Source organism: Bipolaris sorokiniana (genome assembly GCF_000338995.1).
Source record: "Bipolaris sorokiniana ND90Pr unplaced genomic scaffold COCSAscaffold_11, whole genome shotgun sequence".
NCBI classification, from domain to species: domain Eukaryota; kingdom Fungi; phylum Ascomycota; class Dothideomycetes; order Pleosporales; family Pleosporaceae; genus Bipolaris; species Bipolaris sorokiniana.
Window position 1 is genome coordinate 235,800 of NW_006911905.1, and position 16,026 is coordinate 251,825.

Below are 16,026 nucleotides of genomic sequence, written 5' to 3' on the forward strand. Positions count from 1 at the left end.
CGTAAAACTCTAATACCTTAAGTTAAACCTAATATTAAACGCGGTAAGTTATATAGCTTTTTTATATCATCTTTTTAGTTTATTTTTCTCCCTGCGCTAAGATAAGTAATCATTAAATAATATAAACTATAATAGATACTAATAGCTATATAGAGTGGCAATTTTAGCAGAATAACTCTAAAATCTATACTACAAAGAACGTTTTTGCTTAGTTTTTAAGAAATAAAGTCAAGCTTTATCCTCATCCACCCTATAGTCCTGATTTAAATCTAATAGAAAACGTGTGGAGTTTACTTAAAGACCGTCTTAGTAAACGTCCATTTGGATCTTTAGGCCTAGATATTAATAAAGAGAGTATTAATAGCTTTATTAAAGCTATAAAAGAGAAGTAGTAAGCTTTATCACAATAGAATATAGATAATTATATTTTATTACTACCTAGGCGTTATAATACTATAGTAGAAGCAAAGGGCTGGTATATAAAGTATTAGATAGTATTAATATCTCATTATATCCAAAAATGCTTTTTTTCTTATTCTCTACTTAGTAGAAGATTTTAGTAAGAAAGTATAGCTTATAATCTAGGATGTTATATACTAATAGAAAAATTATATTATATATAGCTTATAGCCGATTTTGTACACCTATTATTAAGTACATTTAAGTGTTAGTTAGCGTTTTATAGTACTCTAAGTTTAACTTTAAATAATATCTATAAACTGCTGACTAAGCAAAAGTTTAGTTCCTTTACTTAATCTTATAGATCGCAGCTTTTCAGAGCACGAACCTGTTAAGTCTTAACTAGTCTAGATCTAAAGTTATAATAGTTTAAACACTATACCTTTTTTTATTACGTTTTATTTGTGTCACCCCTCTGTAGCTACTAGAATATATACTACGTAGAAAGTTACTAAAAAATACATAGAAAAGGCCTAGAATTAGATACGAACCATAGTAAACTAATACTATTATTCTATTAACTAACAAGTTAGAGATTAAGTATTTTTAGATACTAAGAACCTTACTATAGATTATTTAAGCCGTAAGTTATCTAATAAATAAGAAGAACCTTTTAAGGTACTTAAAAAGGTAGGAAATATCTACTAGCTATAGCTACTAGATAGGTTCTAGATCTATAACGTCTTCGCTCTAGAACTACTCTATAAGGATTCTTAGAATCTCTTACTAGAATAAGAAGCCCCTAAGCTATTAAGAACCCCTATCTAAGAAGTAGAAGAGTAAGAAGTTAAAGAAGTCTTAGCTAGTAAAGTATATCGCTTAAAGCTTAAGTATTAGGTAAGATAGATTAGATATAATCTAGACTCTATCTAGTACCCTACCTTAAACTTTATAAGGGCCCCCTATAAACTTATGACCTTCTATAACTAAAATCTAATAAAACTAGAATCTCTCTATTTTTTATTACAGTAGATCTAAGTATCGAAGTAAGGTATAGAGGATATAACTTTACTATAAGATAATTAAATATAAGGAAAAATAATCTATTCTTTAAAATAGGTATAGAATAAAAACTAGAACGCCCTAGAAATAAACCTAATCTAACTATCTACTATACTAAATACCTAATTAATAAGGGAGTTAGAAGACTTCTCTACCCTATTCTTTAGACTATAGAGGTCTACTAATAGAGTTTCCTCTATCTTCTCTTTCTTCTCTAACTTCTTCTCTAACTTAACTCTAGAACTAATATCTATAGAGTCTAGAATAAAAGTTCTACTTATTTTTACTACTACCTCTACCACCTCTATACGGCTCTCTAGCTAGCGTAGACTATCCTAAATCTCTACTAGCACCTAGTGCGTAGCGGAGAGAAGTCTAACTACAGATAACTCTTTCTTCTAGCTCTTTATTACCTAGACTTAGCGAGCTAGATCTAGGGCGGCAGACTTAAGACGCTGCTTAGTAGCGTACTAGTCGTTATCTAGCTTATTACTATAGTAGATAGTAGCTACTAAGTCTATCGCCGCGAGAAAAACGGCGAACTTAGCCTTAATATACTCTAGAACCTATTAAAGTTAGTAACGTCTTATAATTAAAAGGATTTAGAAAAACTTATAGGGGAGTACTTCTTCTTCTACTAAGTATAATAAATATACTTCTTAGACCTCTTAGTACTAAAATAGTAGTCTATATTATAGACTCTACGCGCGAAGGCATAAACTAAATCAAGAAAGATAAGGCAGTACGCCTCTAGAAGCGCGCTAGTAGGGTAACGTAATAGTATAATATATATATGTGTGTATGTGTGTATAGGAGGTGTAAAAATCTTTTAGTATTTTAGTAAGAGTAAGTATAGACGCGCGCTATTAATATATATAGTAAGTAAATAGATTTAATATTACGTACTAATTAGATTCTTCTTAGCCTAGAGGCTATTTCGGGCCTAGCTGAGACCCTATATAGAAGGATAATAATATTAAGTAAATAGATAAATAAATAAGTATAAATTTTTTTTTAATAGCTACGGGACGAGCTATTAATAGAGGGGGGGGTAGTATAATAGTTTAAGTATATATTAAACTAATATTTAAAAGAGATCTAAATAAAGGCGCGTACTAGCTAAGAGCAGATCTACTAATATAAAACCCTACCTTCTCTATACTATAGCTTAATAGATTTTTAATATCCTTTCGTATAAGGCTTAAAGGTGTCTATTTAAATTAAGACTTATTTAATGTCTTACACACTCCTATATGCCTCGGAGTGACACTACCGCCGATACTAATCTAAGTAGTCTTGCCTGCGCCGTTATAATACGTAAAGTATACGGTAACTTAGGTAATATAACCTTTAGTACTATAGCTCCTCTTTATCTATTCTTAGACTTAGTTAGACTAATCTTTTAAAAGTATTTATAGTTATTAATACGAAAGAGTAAGTATTAATTTTATTATATTTAATAAAAGTAAAGTTATAATACTTAATTAGCTGAGCTATAACTATATTATTCTTTAGTACTCTATATCTTAGAGTACTATCTAGAGAGTAATACTACACTCTAGCCACATTAAGATATTCTTCTAATATAATATTAATATAGAAATAATTAACTAGTTTAACATTCTTAAGTAATAGATTCTTAGTCTTTAGTCTATAATTACTATTAAAGAAGTTCTTAATTAAGTAATCTTCTATTCCTCTATTAGTAAGAGATTCTATTCTTATATTAACTATCTTAAGTTCTATTATTAGCTTAAAGGTATCTAAAATAAATAAGCTTTTATTATTAACGATATAAACTGCCCCTCTACTATTAAGAATTTTACTTATTAAGAGAGAGTAGAGTTTGTATAGTATAGTGCTATAGATCTCCAAGAGTATTTCTTTCTTCTCTGAAAATAGTACTAGATTAATTTAGTACTATACTAATAAAGTATTTAAAGTATCTATTTTACTTCTTATTATTAAAGGTTATGACTATAGCTATAACTATCTTTTAGCTATTCTAACTAAGATAGTTAAGTAGTATAGCCTATTCTAGCTTATTAATTCTGTTATATATTTTCTTTTAGTCTATATTAAAGAGTGTAATTAGTAGTAGTCTAACTTTAGTTAATTTAGTCAGCGCTATCTGTAACCTTCTATAAATTAGTAGGTTCTATAAGTATAATTCTTATAGTTTATATAGGTATATCAACGTTCTTTTAGCTAGTTTTAGCCTAGGCTATAACCCTATATTTTAGATTAATATAAATACTCTATATCTTTTAATCTTTACTACTATAGCTATATTACGTTAGAGTAGAATAGTAAATAACTACACTAGCTTATCTATTATTATCTCTAGTCTTCCTCTAGTATAGTCTTAAGCTATTAGTAGGTAGGTACTTTTAGTAAATTCTAGTATAATTCATAGTACTAACGTATTAAGAAAGTTAGTAAGATTAAGCTAACCTTTAATATTTAGTATGTTAAAAGCCTAAGCCTTTCTATATAGGAGTTTCTATTTATTAAACTAGTATTTAGGACTAACCTAGCTATACTTAGCTTTATTAAGGTACATACGATACTACTCTCTTATCTAGTCTATATTAGTCTAATCTATTAGTGCTAGATCGCTTTTTAGTTATTAAATAATAGCCTAAGAGGTTAAAGATCTAGTATTAAGAAGCTTAAGTATAACTATAGAGAGATAATTCTAGGATATAATCTTAGAAATCTACTCTTATATATTACTAAGATAAGTAATATCGCGATTTTACTCTACAGATTAGATCTTATATTAACTAATATCTTCTAAATAGTTAGTAGTAGCTAGCTTATATACTCTTAATTTTACTTTATATTAAAAGGTTACTTATTAGTATTCTTTAATTTCTTTATTAGATAGTTCTAAGCGTAAAACTAGTACGGGCGATAGCTTAATTAGAATCTTAGAGTAAACTAGTTTCTAGTTCTAGATTAGAGAAATAGTAGAAAGCTCTAGATTAATTAAGTACTAGATACTCTTATCTTAGGTATAAGAACGGAGTTATGTAAACTATATTAGCTTATTATTTCTAGTTTTTAAAAGAATTATAGTTATAATGATATAATTGTTATAATATATAGTAATAGATAATTTAGAGAAGATTAATTAATTATAGAGTAATTAATTTATTATTTAAAGTCTTAGCAGTATAAAATGCGTAGAGAGAATTATACTATAATCTTATAGCGCTAGGCTTATAACTATTAAAGGCTAGAGAACTTTAAATAAATAGAAGATATTAAGAATAATAGACTGATTAATCTACGAATCTAGATTAGTAGATTAGTTAGACTATATACTTATTTAACTAAGTCTAACTCTATTTAGTAATCTATCTTAGTCTTTATCTAATCTACTATTTCTCTATCTAATCTTATTAGATAGATTAAAGGATTGGATAGATTATGTAATCTAGGTCAGATTAGTTACTAACTAACTAACCCATTAGTTCTGCGACATCTAATTATTTTGATAGATTTAATTTATTAGATAATAAATCTAACTAGTGTAATTCATTAATTAGATATACTAAGTTATTAATCTTTATATAAATTATATTAGTTTAATAGATATTACTAGTTAAGGCAAAGATCGCGATCATTTAATCATATTATCTCTTAGCTAGTATATTACTAGAATAAGTAATTAGACTATAGTTCTTAGTAAGTTAGAATTCTACTTCTTTTTAGACTACTTATTATAGACTTAGTAGATTAACACGAAAGTCTAGTATAAGGAGAACTTCTTTTAGTACTACTAATCTACTAGTACTAGTAAATATAATTAGTACTTCTTTTTTAGCTATTACTAGAAGTAGTATTTCTATAATACTCTATTTAATATAAGTATTAGATATACTAGTAAGATTCTAGAATAGAGTTCGATTATAGTAGATATACGTACTAACTCTACGATTCAGTATCTAATTAATAGATTTAGTAGATGAAATAAATCTAGTAGGATTAATATAAGTAATATTATAGTCTACTAATATAATTATAGATAGAGCTTCTTCTAATTTAAATTAGCCCTAGTTAGTGCGCTTAGATAGATCTTTTTACTAATATTAATTAACTAGATGCCTATTTCTTCTATAGTAGCTACAGTGCTTTAAGCTTCTATTAGATCTCTAAGTTAATAAGAATCTTTCTATATCCTTAGAAAATTAAGATTAATAAGATTAATTAAATCTATAATTAGATTAATAATATAGATTAGATTAATAATATAGATTAGATTAATAGGATAGATTAGATTAGTAGAGTATATTAGATTAATACAATTTAATATAGCTCCTTTATATTAAGCTATTTAAGCTACTAGAGCTATTCTTAATAGATCTAAGACGTCTAGATTCGTTAATGATCTAGCTGCACATTATTTTAAGAATAATTTCTATATTTAATCTAAAGTCTTACGTAATTATAGTAATAATATAATTAAATTCTAAATTTAACTTATTAAGTATTAGCACAGTAATAAATCAATTCGGTAGTTTAACTTTACGAGCTTTTAAGCTTAGAGTAAGCCTTAATAGCTTTTAAAGATAGATTTGCATATTATTTCAGTCGCTTATAAGTATAGTATTAATTAGATCTTTATAGATTAAGAAATTAGAGCTAAACTCTTTCTAAGAGTATAGAGTTTTAATATTATTCTATAGCTTTACTAGACTAGTATACTCCTTTATCTAAAGTAGTAGTCTGTTTTTAAGACTAAGTCTAATTATAGCTAGCGCCTTTATTTTCTTTTCTTTTAATTAACTAAATATATTTAGATAATCATCTCATATAAGATTAGATAGATCTATATCTATTATATTAGTATAATCCTACTAAATAAGAATAGATTAAATCCGCAGTACGTATATATTAAAAGTTAAGCTCCCTTTAAGTTATAGTACTTTTAAGATACTATTAGCTATTTTAATCTATAATTCTAGATTAGATAATAAGCTTATATATATACTAATGCTAGTATAGTTACTATTCCTTCTATAAAGAACTCTAGCTACTAATTAATATAGATTAATATATTATAATCAGCTAATCTAGCTTTAGATAAACCTAGTATACAGAGTTTTTTAGCTTCTTTAGCCGTAATTATCTCTTAACACTTATTATTACCCTAGCTCTTACTAAGAATTTAGCCTAAATAGTACTAGTTCTTACGTAAACGTTAAGCCTTTTATAGTAGACTTTACTAGAACCTTTAATTAAACGCGTAATCTAGGCATATAACCGATTAGAATAAAAAGAGTACTACTTATTCTATAGCTAGCTTAGAGATAGAGTCGTCTACTTATCTAGTAATAGACTTAGAGGTAGCGAATTAATAGGTTCTAAAATAAAAAGAGAGAAATAATACTAGAGGAGAGAGATAAGAATTAGATTAAACTAATCTAGTAGTCTAATCTGTTCTTATAATCTACTCTGTGCAATCTACTCTATACAATCTAATCTACTTTCTATCTAGTATTTCTATTACTAGTATTTATACTAGCTAGTAGTAATAGATTACGTTATATATACGTAATCTTTATTTATCTCTTACACTACTAATACACTTATAATACACTAGTAGTATAATAGTATAGATCGCTAGGGTATAGCGATCTAGTTAATTGATAGATTAATCTTATTAGGGATTAGCTAAGTAGCTTAGATCTCTAATATTAATACTTGTATTACTGTAATTAAAGAAGAGTAGTAGGGTATTTCGTAAAAGAATATAGATAACTGTATTTTATCTATGCTAAGACGTTATAGAGCTGTAGTAGAATCTAAGGGGTGATATACTAAGTACTAGCTTTAATATATTTTCTTTTATCTTCTTTTATTACTTAGAGATTACTTTTACTTGTAACTTTTATTATACTATATATATATAAATTATATCTCTATATAATATAGATTATATTTATAGTGATATATATATTATAAAATCTCAAAAAACTTGAAAATTTAAGCGCGAAAAAAATTCAAATATCTATAGATTTCTTAAGCACGAGGTTTTCGGTTCATTTTAGCTAACAAAAAGGCTCACTTACTGTCACGTGACTACCCTATGCTAAACTAGGACATCTTGGCTTTAAAATGAATTAACCAGTTTTAGGATAGCTTTTCTAGTTATTAAGTAATAAATGTTTAAAAATGACAACTTTTTGGATTTGGACTTTTTTTTGTCACCCCACTGTAACAGATAGCAGAACGCCTTAGGATAGCAGCTATCTCTAATATCACAACTATCCCAGGGAAGGTTAGCAACTAAGGGATAGTAGCACTAGATGTAATAAGGATATAAGGATGAATAGGTTTTATAATTTACTCTCGTTGTAGTCAATTTAAATTATATTTTTTTACTAGTTACTTAACTTCACAAGATTAATACTTGTTAGTCTATAGCAATATAGATTAGAGTTTATCGAACCTTTTGTTATTATTTCTATAAGCACGCCACTCTACTACATCGCTAGACAAATACCTTACGGAGCTATTCGCCTTATTCTACTCGCTCTAACCCGGATTAAGCTTAGAGAAGTATTAGTACCTAACCTATAGCGGAGGTGGGCACTAATGCCCACTAAGTTGATAATACGCAACAACTACTCGGCCGCAGCTAACCTACTAGCAAAAGATAAGCACGAGAATAATCTGAACTGATTATTCTAGTATAGTATAATATATATAGGCATGTAACTCCGTTACATAACCCCGTATAACACAGATTAGATTAGTTAAATTCTTTAATCTCTCTCCCCTAGCATTATTTCCTTTCTACCTAGAACTTATCGATTTGCTACCTGTAAGTTTATCGCTAGACAAGTAGACAGCTCTACCTCTGAGCTAGCTAAAAAAAATAGTCCTTCTTATTCTAACACCGATCTCTTGCCACCGCAACGTCCCGATAGCATATGTTATTCCTAATCCCCTCCCTGTCACATAGTCAAGACAATGTCCGCCCGTATATCTAATCCCAATAATAAGTCATTCTCAACGATGCTAAATACTAGGAACAGAGCCACTATAACAGGAGAGTAGAGCCTCAGAAAGGATACGCCGTGATTGCAGACTAGAGATGCGGGCTGGTAGGACTACCTAGTCAAACAAGCTTGTCCAAGCATTGCGCTTGACGTCGACATCATTACCTTGCGTGTACGCTAAAAAAAATGTTGCGAGTATCTGCCGCGGCAATGCTTGATTTACCATTTCCTGCATGACTGACGAGGGCCAACGAGTTTATTTTCGTGTATCTACATTGAATTGCACGCGACTTAATTTAACGCTACCAAGTACTTTCATTTGCTCCCGAATCCATGAAATCGTTATATAATTTCAGAAACGCATTAATGGCTTCAACACTGTCAATACTCTGATCTTTCTTTTGTCCATATGGCAAAGTCGATGGCAATTCCTCTTCCAGCTAACGAAATGATTGACACTGGCAACGCACAAAAGAATTGCGAAGAGATGGTAAGCTTCGGTATCAACAAGGCGAATAACTCGGGAATTTCCGTCAGCATCGAACGATGTATATATGCTCTACAATGGTCCTGATACGAGAGATTCCAGCGTCACTGCCGCAATGTAGCAGCGCCTGACTTGAAGAATCAGTAGCAATTGATCTCGGTATATTTAACATCTGGCTAAGAGCTGACCTAACTTGAAATCGCTTTTAGTAGGCAGGGTATAGCGGCACAAGGGTAATTACTTGTAATGATCTCAGAAATGGGGGCTCGCTCCAAGGTGGTCATGGTTCATATTTGCTTTGATATAAAAAGCCTCGTTTTCCTTCCCCGCGCTATTGGTCGCCATTCGAGAAGAAAAAAACTGAGGGGCTTTTGGAGTTACTCTGCCTCTTGGGGTTCGGTTGTTCTACGGCTGCAAGGTGTAATGGTCATGTGGAGCTTTTCGGTGATTTAGATGTACGGGAACAGCGAGTCTGGTACGGGCAGATGGTAGAGTTTGGCGATTTGTGCTTGAAGTTGGTTTTTAAGTCTAAATTCAAAGTAGACGTACTATTGCTGTCGATTTATGTGGTTTTAGGTTCCATATTAGGCAAATGACTTCAGTTGTTCGTGGTAAGAAAGATATTGTACGGTATCAGTCATAATACTTGACACTGAATAAGAGCCCCGTGCATAACATGACGATATTCCAAGCAACATAAGGGGCAAGTATTCGAATTTTGTAGCCCTAATGTACTGGATTTAGATATCGTGACAAACGCCGCCCAAATGCAAGTGGTAGAAAGGATGCTCGCGTGGAAAAGGTCAACTGGTGCAGCTTAAACAACAGTCTTGCGAGCCTTGATATCGTTGGCTCTTTGCTTCCTCAGATTCCTTCGAATCCTCTCCTTCCTCTCTTGCCGATTGTCTGCCCTCTGGTCATGCGCCTCGCCCGTCGCGCGCTCCTTCTTCTCGTCAACCTCGACCAACCAGTCATTCTCACCATCCTTGTTCTTGCCCTTGTAGCCCCACTTGGGAACCCACTCGCCCTTGGTCTCGTCGTAGACCAGGTTGCTGTCGCGCTTCTGCTTCTTGATGCCCTTCTTGGCGGCAAACTTTTCCCATTTGGTGGGCTCCTTGGCGGAGGGAATAGGCTTCTCACGAGGGAGAGGTGTGGTTGGCGCGGGAAGGACCAGATGTACGCCTTCCGAGGTGGACTTTACCTGGCAGGTAGACAGGAGCTGGTTGATGAGTGCTTGGGCGGCATCGCGGGCTGTGGCTTTAAGCGCTTCTTCGTCGGCGCCGGCGGCAATGGGGTTGGGGTCATTTGCGAGCAAGTTTCCCAGGTCAAATGTAAAAGGTGTGGGCTTGTCGACGGTAATAGGTCTAGTTCGGGTGAGCAAATAGTGGGCTTGCAAGAGGGGAAAATGCACAGCTTACAATCGGCTTGAGACAGTTGAGTCTGCGACCGAGTTGACGTCCATGGCGCCTCCATTAATTTCGTCGGCGAGCTGCGACTGCGTAGGTGACGTGACGCCCAATGCGACGCCGCCGCCCATTTCTGTGTCTGACATGGTTGTTGGATTTGTTCGTATGTCGAGTCTTGTCTTGCCGTGGGATGCGCAAGAAGTCAATGTTGCGCCAGGCGGAGAGATCAGAATAATTTTTGGACGTCGAGGGACCGTGCACATGCGGCGGACCTCCGAGCGTGCGGATATCACATCACAGAATTCAATCTTCAGCACCACACAAGTCGCCCATTGCGGAGGGCCTGAGCGTCATTGGCCTGCCATGCCTCCTTCAACATGTCTGCGCAGCTTTTCGCAGTTGTCACTTGATGCCACACCCGCCGTGTCCCGCCTGCTGCGCCCACATGTAGCCTGCTTTTCCACATCATCGATGCAATATGCCGCCGTGGCCAAGAAGAAGGGCATGGCGGCTGCCCCCAAGAAGGGTGTCAAGTCCCTCAACACCAAAAAAGGCAAGAAAGCACCTGGCGCGGGTGATACGGGAAAGAGACCGGCCCAGGGCGAAAGAAAGGCTCAGCGAAAGCGCATTGTGCTGAGCAACGACAATGCCCTAGAGGTGTCTTCGCTGCAAGACCTAGCCAAGGACAATGTGCTCAGTGACAAGAACGAGGGCAAGGTCATGGGTCTGCCACAGGAAAATGTCGTAGATGCGCTGAGAGCCGTCGAAGCTTTCAAGACGTCCCAAGGATGGAGCCTTTTCCGCCGGCCCGCCGTGTTGATGCGAAAGGAAGCAATTCAGCTAGCGAAGTTGTTCAAGGACGTAGAAGACTCGGCAGCCGGGCAAAAAAAGACTGTGCGGAGGATATTGTGCGGCGAGAGAATGAGTGGGAAGAGCACTCTGCTTCTCCAGGGTCTGGCCATGGCCTTCTTGCGCGACTGGTTCGTGATCAATTTGCCAGAAGGTATGTGTGTTATTGAAGACTCGGGAAACATGAGTTCGCTGACATGACCCAGCGCAAGACCTTGTCAACGCTCATACGGAATATGCTCCTCTCCCCGACTCAGAACCGCTGCAATATACCCAGGATACATATACAGCCAACCTTCTCCAGCAGATGCTCAAAGCAAATAGTGCCTTCCTTCAAGCCACAAAGCTCAGCACAAAGCCCAACCTTCCTCTCCCGCTCGCTACAAAGGCAACATTGAAAGAGCTAGTCGCGCTCGGCGTGGCCAATCCCGAGGTCTCATGGCCAGTCTTCGTAGCCCTGTGGAACGAGCTCTCATTGCCGGGGCGCCCTCCAATCCTACTTGCTCTCGATGGACTATCACACATCATGCGCCACTCCGAGTACATGTCTGCCCAAGTGAAGCCTATCCACGCCCATGATTTGACACTTGTGCGCCACTTCGTCGACCACCTGTCTGGGCAAAAGAAATTCGCCAATGGTGGAGTAGTTCTGGGCGCAACATCACAATCAAACTCTCCTACGTCTTCGGGTTTAGACTTCTGCATCCAAGTAGCTCAGGCTCGCAAAGTGTCGGCTGACAAGGTTCCACAATGGAATCCGTACAAGAGCGTAGACGCCCGTGTCATGGAGGCTCTCAAGGGCCTGCACGACAATTCATCAGATTTCAATATCATTGAGGTTGGCGGGCTAAGCAAAGAGGAGGCGCGATCCATCATGGAGTACTACGCCGAGAGCGGCATGCTGAGACATCGAGTCGACGAGGGCCTCGTGACGGAGAAGTGGAGCTTGGCGGGCATGGGTAACATTGGGGAGCTGGAGAAGGCCAGTGTGCGGATGCGGTTGTAGTTGCTGTACTATACATGTTCTTGTAAATCATCTACTACCCGCAATGGCAAGCGCGCGTTGACGCATCACGTGTATCAATTACAGTTGTTGGGCAAGGAGTAGAGGTATGTTTAGACCCACAGGTTTGCCTAGTGCGCCAATCCAGGCTATGAGGTATGCTTCTGCCGTCGTGTCCTTGTGCAGGCTAGCTTGCATGACCTGGGCGGTCTGGCACGGATGGATGAAGAATACAGGTGTGTTAGTGATTGGATGTTCCTAGCAAATGTGAGTCCTGGTGTTCTTTTCTTCATCGTTAATGTCTAGCCATACAGCCATGGAGATGCCTCCGATGACGCCCGTGTTGGTGTCTTGCGTCTGGGGCCTGAAGTGCGGCATGACAAGATGGTCGTACAGAGTCGCCATTGTGGGGGGATAGCGATGCAGTGAGTCCTGTATGCCAAAGTACAGCACTGGGACTTGGTAGACTGGAGAGAGCACAGCATCGTAGACGACGATTGTCGGGGGCACTGCACTCTCGTTCAGAGCCTCCTATGCCATGTCAATCAGTGGTCTGCTCTATCAACTCTACTACCCCAACAGCAAGCAACCCACCTCGTCGTCTTCTACCAAATCATCAAGCTCGTCTAGCACCTCGTCTGCGTCTTGCACGGAGCCGTTGCTAGAGGGCAACCCCCGCGTGAGGGGCTTGGTGATTCGCAGCATAACGGTCCCATGTCGGTGCAACTTCTCCGCAGACAGCCACTCAGTCTGCATGCTGCGCACGCACTGGAAGCGTTGCAGCAGATGGACACAGCCCTGCTCAAACTCTGCTTCGCCAAGGCGGGGAAAGGCCACTGGCATAGTGTGATGCAACTGACTGTCGACGACGGCGATGTGTAGAGTACATGCGTATGGTATGTATATAGCATGGAGGTTGATGTCGCAGCGGGGAAGCTGGCCGGGCCAGTGAGGCGAGCCCCTGTCGCGTCAAGAGATGCTAGCCAGGACACGGCTGCCTGGAGCGAGGCCTGGCGAGGATATGCGAACATTCGAGGCTAGTCAGCCTCAGTGTAGCCTAGTAGCCCCAACTCTCCGCCATCCTACTCGCTTCCACCATACAACCAATCTGCTCCATGATGCCATCCTAGACGCGATCGTCTGAACTGCCTGCATTGACCGTCGCTGCCTCGACCCACCCGCTCACCTCACTCACCACCTGTCTTGGTCAGGATGCCGGCGCAAACAGAGAAAAGCCAGCTCAAGCGAGGTCGCGTATGTCCCCATCGCTCCAGATGATGCACTGGCCACGGGCGAATTGCTAACACTGCAATCGCGACAGCTGTCTCAAGGCGAGCAAGTTGAGCCTAAGAGGACCCGCCACTCGCGCCTTTCGCCTCCTGCAAACGCTAGTCGTCTGAAGCAGGGCCCTCTGCCTTCGCCTGTCACCAACAAGGAATCCACTGGCGACCCTTCGCAGGATCGCAAGGAAGGAACCCAGAGCCCCCCTTCTGCCCGTGGTCCCAGCCAGGTTGCACGCGGTGGCCTGTCGTCGCCGCCGCCCTCGGATACCCAGCCCTTTTCGCAGTTCGTCTACCCGCCTGAAAACCGGACATATGCAGTCGAGGATGAGGAGGGCGAAGAGGTGTGGGGTTATCTAGTGCCCATGGACAGCAGTGCTGGCGATGTAATGGTTTTGCGCCGGAGACAGGCCTGTCCAGTTCCCAGCACAATCGTCGGACAGACCAATGGCAAGGAGCACGTAAGCAAAGGCGAGTACAAGGGCCAGGAAGAGCATTACGAGAAAGAGAAGCAAGAGTGCGGTGTTCCCGCGGGTGGATATCTCATAGGCCGCCACCGAGAGTGCGGTAAGTCTGCCATGGTGCGATGCGTAGCAAGCTTCCTCTGACATGCCCAAGACAAGGTGCTAAACTCACCAACCGTTTCCAACCGCCACTGCCTATTGTTCACAGAGAAAAAGGGGGGCGACGTTGTTGCGGTACTCGAGGACTTGTCGGGCAATGGAACCTTTGTCAACGACACGTTTGTCGGACGGAACAAGCGACGCGAACTGCGTGAGGGCGACGAAATCGCCATCCTCGACGAAGCCCGCTACGTCTTCAGATACCCGCTCAAGCGCAACACACACCGGTTCCGACAGCAGTACACCATACAAGAGCAACTGGGCAAGGGCCATTTTGCATCCGTCTACCTTTGCGCGGAAAAGTCAACAGGCATACGGCATGCAGTCAAGAAGTTCGAGAAGCGCAGCGGTCCCGGAGAAAAGTCAAAGGTGGAGGGCTTGCAGCAGGAGATTGCCGTGCTCATGAGCGTTAGCCACCCAGCGCTTCTTTGTCTCAAAGACACATTTGATGAAGACGATGGAGTCTACCTTGTTCTTGAGCTGGCGACAGAGGGCGAATTATTCAACTGGATTGTGATGAAGCAAAGGTTGACCGAGGATGAGGCTCGCAAGGTCTTTGTGCAATTGTTTCAGGCGGTTAAGTACCTGGTAAATCATGGCACTCTCGCACCCTGTCCTGTTCTGACACGCACTAGCATGAACGTAACATTGTACATCGAGATATTAAGCCTGAGAACATTCTGCTCACCGACAAGGAGCTGTCTATTAAGCTGGCCGACTTTGGTCTTGCCAAAATCATTGGTGAAGAGTCGTTCACGACTACGCTGTAAGTTGACTCAAGTTGTATCAGAGTTCGTCACTAACGCAGGCAGGTGTGGTACTCCATCATGTATGTTTTTCTAATTTGCCTGCCATCAGGCCGATGCTAACAATGACAGATGTTGCGCCTGAAATTCTAGAAAACTCAAACCATCGCCGGTACACACGTGCTGTCGACGTGTGGTCATTGGGAGTCGTCTTGTACATATGCCTATGCGGTTTCCCTCCCTTCTCAGACGAGCTATACAGCGCCGAGAACCCGTACACATTGTCTCAGCAGATCAAGATGGGTCGGTTTGACTATCCATCGCCATACTGGGACTCTGTTGGCGACCCAGCACTAGATCTCATCGACCGCATGCTCACCGTCGACGTCGAGCAACGCATCACCGTCGACGAGTGTCTGGAGCATCCATGGACTACGCAGGGCAAGATCAATGTTAACGACAGCACCGACGGCCTGACGGGCGCAATTTCAAAACTAGACTTTTCAAAGCGTAAGATACAGCGGGAGCGCACCATGCTGAGCAGCATCAACGATGTCAAGGTAACGCGCGTCATTCAAGGTATCGAAGGGCAGGATCCGGTCAAGGTGTACGAGAAGAATGGGGTAGAGAGCAACGGCAAAAAGGCCAAGGCCAAGCAACATGCAGTTGCAGAGGAACAGCCGGCTGCGCAACGGCACCCCGAAGAGTTTGTGGAAATGGGCGGCAAGGGCGACCAGACTCTGTACTCTGAAGAAGACGACGGGTCTCGCTACCCAACGGACCAGGGCCTTTTGTCTGGCGAGAGCAAGGAGGCCAAGGCGTAGCAATAGTGCTTTCTGATTTGCAGAGTGTTGGGCGTACCTGGGCGTTATGGGCGGGCACAAGCACAAGTGTCGAGACGGGCATGTACAACAGTGGGACTGGCATGGTCCAAGCATAGCGTAATACATACATGGAAATTCTCAAGAGCCTTGTCAGGACAATATGTGGTAAGTAGTCGTGGGTGAAGTGATGTGGATGCAGGCCGGGCCAATGACACGACGCTGGCCTGTCAATGGTGCCATGTTGTCGCTGCCGGCCCGCTACGCTCCAGAAGCTGGTCCCTGCCAAGAAGGCAAGGTCCACTACGTCCACTAACAGACCGCTCTATACGACAGA

General features: G+C 39.6%; 4 protein-coding genes across 4 annotated transcripts; 2 read left to right on the forward strand and 2 right to left on the reverse strand.

Annotated features, from left to right (window-relative positions):
* Nucleotides 1–9,380: 9,380 nt before the first annotated feature.
* Nucleotides 9,381–10,563, reverse strand: COCSADRAFT_146928 (uncharacterized protein). Its single transcript, XM_007704036.1, has 2 exons — nucleotides 10,380–10,563; nucleotides 9,381–10,325 (listed from the first exon to the last, which is right to left on the reverse strand). Exons 1-2 carry the CDS (start codon nucleotides 10,511–10,513, stop codon nucleotides 9,779–9,781), a joined length of 681 nt encoding a protein of 226 aa, XP_007702226.1. The 5' UTR covers nucleotides 10,514–10,563; the 3' UTR covers nucleotides 9,381–9,778.
* Nucleotides 10,564–10,730: 167 nt separating this feature from the next.
* COCSADRAFT_95404 (uncharacterized protein) lies at nucleotides 10,731–12,222 on the forward strand (the record flags this gene model as incomplete). Its single annotated transcript, XM_007704037.1, has 2 exons — nucleotides 10,731–11,370; nucleotides 11,423–12,222. The coding sequence occupies 2 exons, from the start codon at nucleotides 10,731–10,733 to the stop codon at nucleotides 12,220–12,222; spliced, it is 1,440 nt and encodes a 479-aa protein (XP_007702227.1).
* Nucleotides 12,223–12,300: 78 nt separating this feature from the next.
* Nucleotides 12,301–12,717, reverse strand: COCSADRAFT_95625 (uncharacterized protein; the record flags this gene model as incomplete). Its single annotated transcript, XM_007704038.1, has 2 exons — nucleotides 12,301–12,477; nucleotides 12,532–12,717. Coding segments are annotated over 2 exons (363 nt in total), but the record flags the coding sequence as incomplete, so codon positions are not given.
* A 569-nt stretch (nucleotides 12,718–13,286) lies between these two features.
* On the forward strand, nucleotides 13,287–15,838 carry COCSADRAFT_38641 (uncharacterized protein). Its single transcript, XM_007703884.1, has 6 exons — nucleotides 13,287–13,473; nucleotides 13,541–14,066; nucleotides 14,118–14,710; nucleotides 14,758–14,888; nucleotides 14,935–14,951; nucleotides 15,001–15,838. Exons 1-6 carry the CDS (start codon nucleotides 13,432–13,434, stop codon nucleotides 15,690–15,692), a joined length of 2,001 nt encoding a protein of 666 aa, XP_007702074.1. The 5' UTR covers nucleotides 13,287–13,431; the 3' UTR covers nucleotides 15,693–15,838.
* Nucleotides 15,839–16,026: the final 188 nt, after the last annotated feature.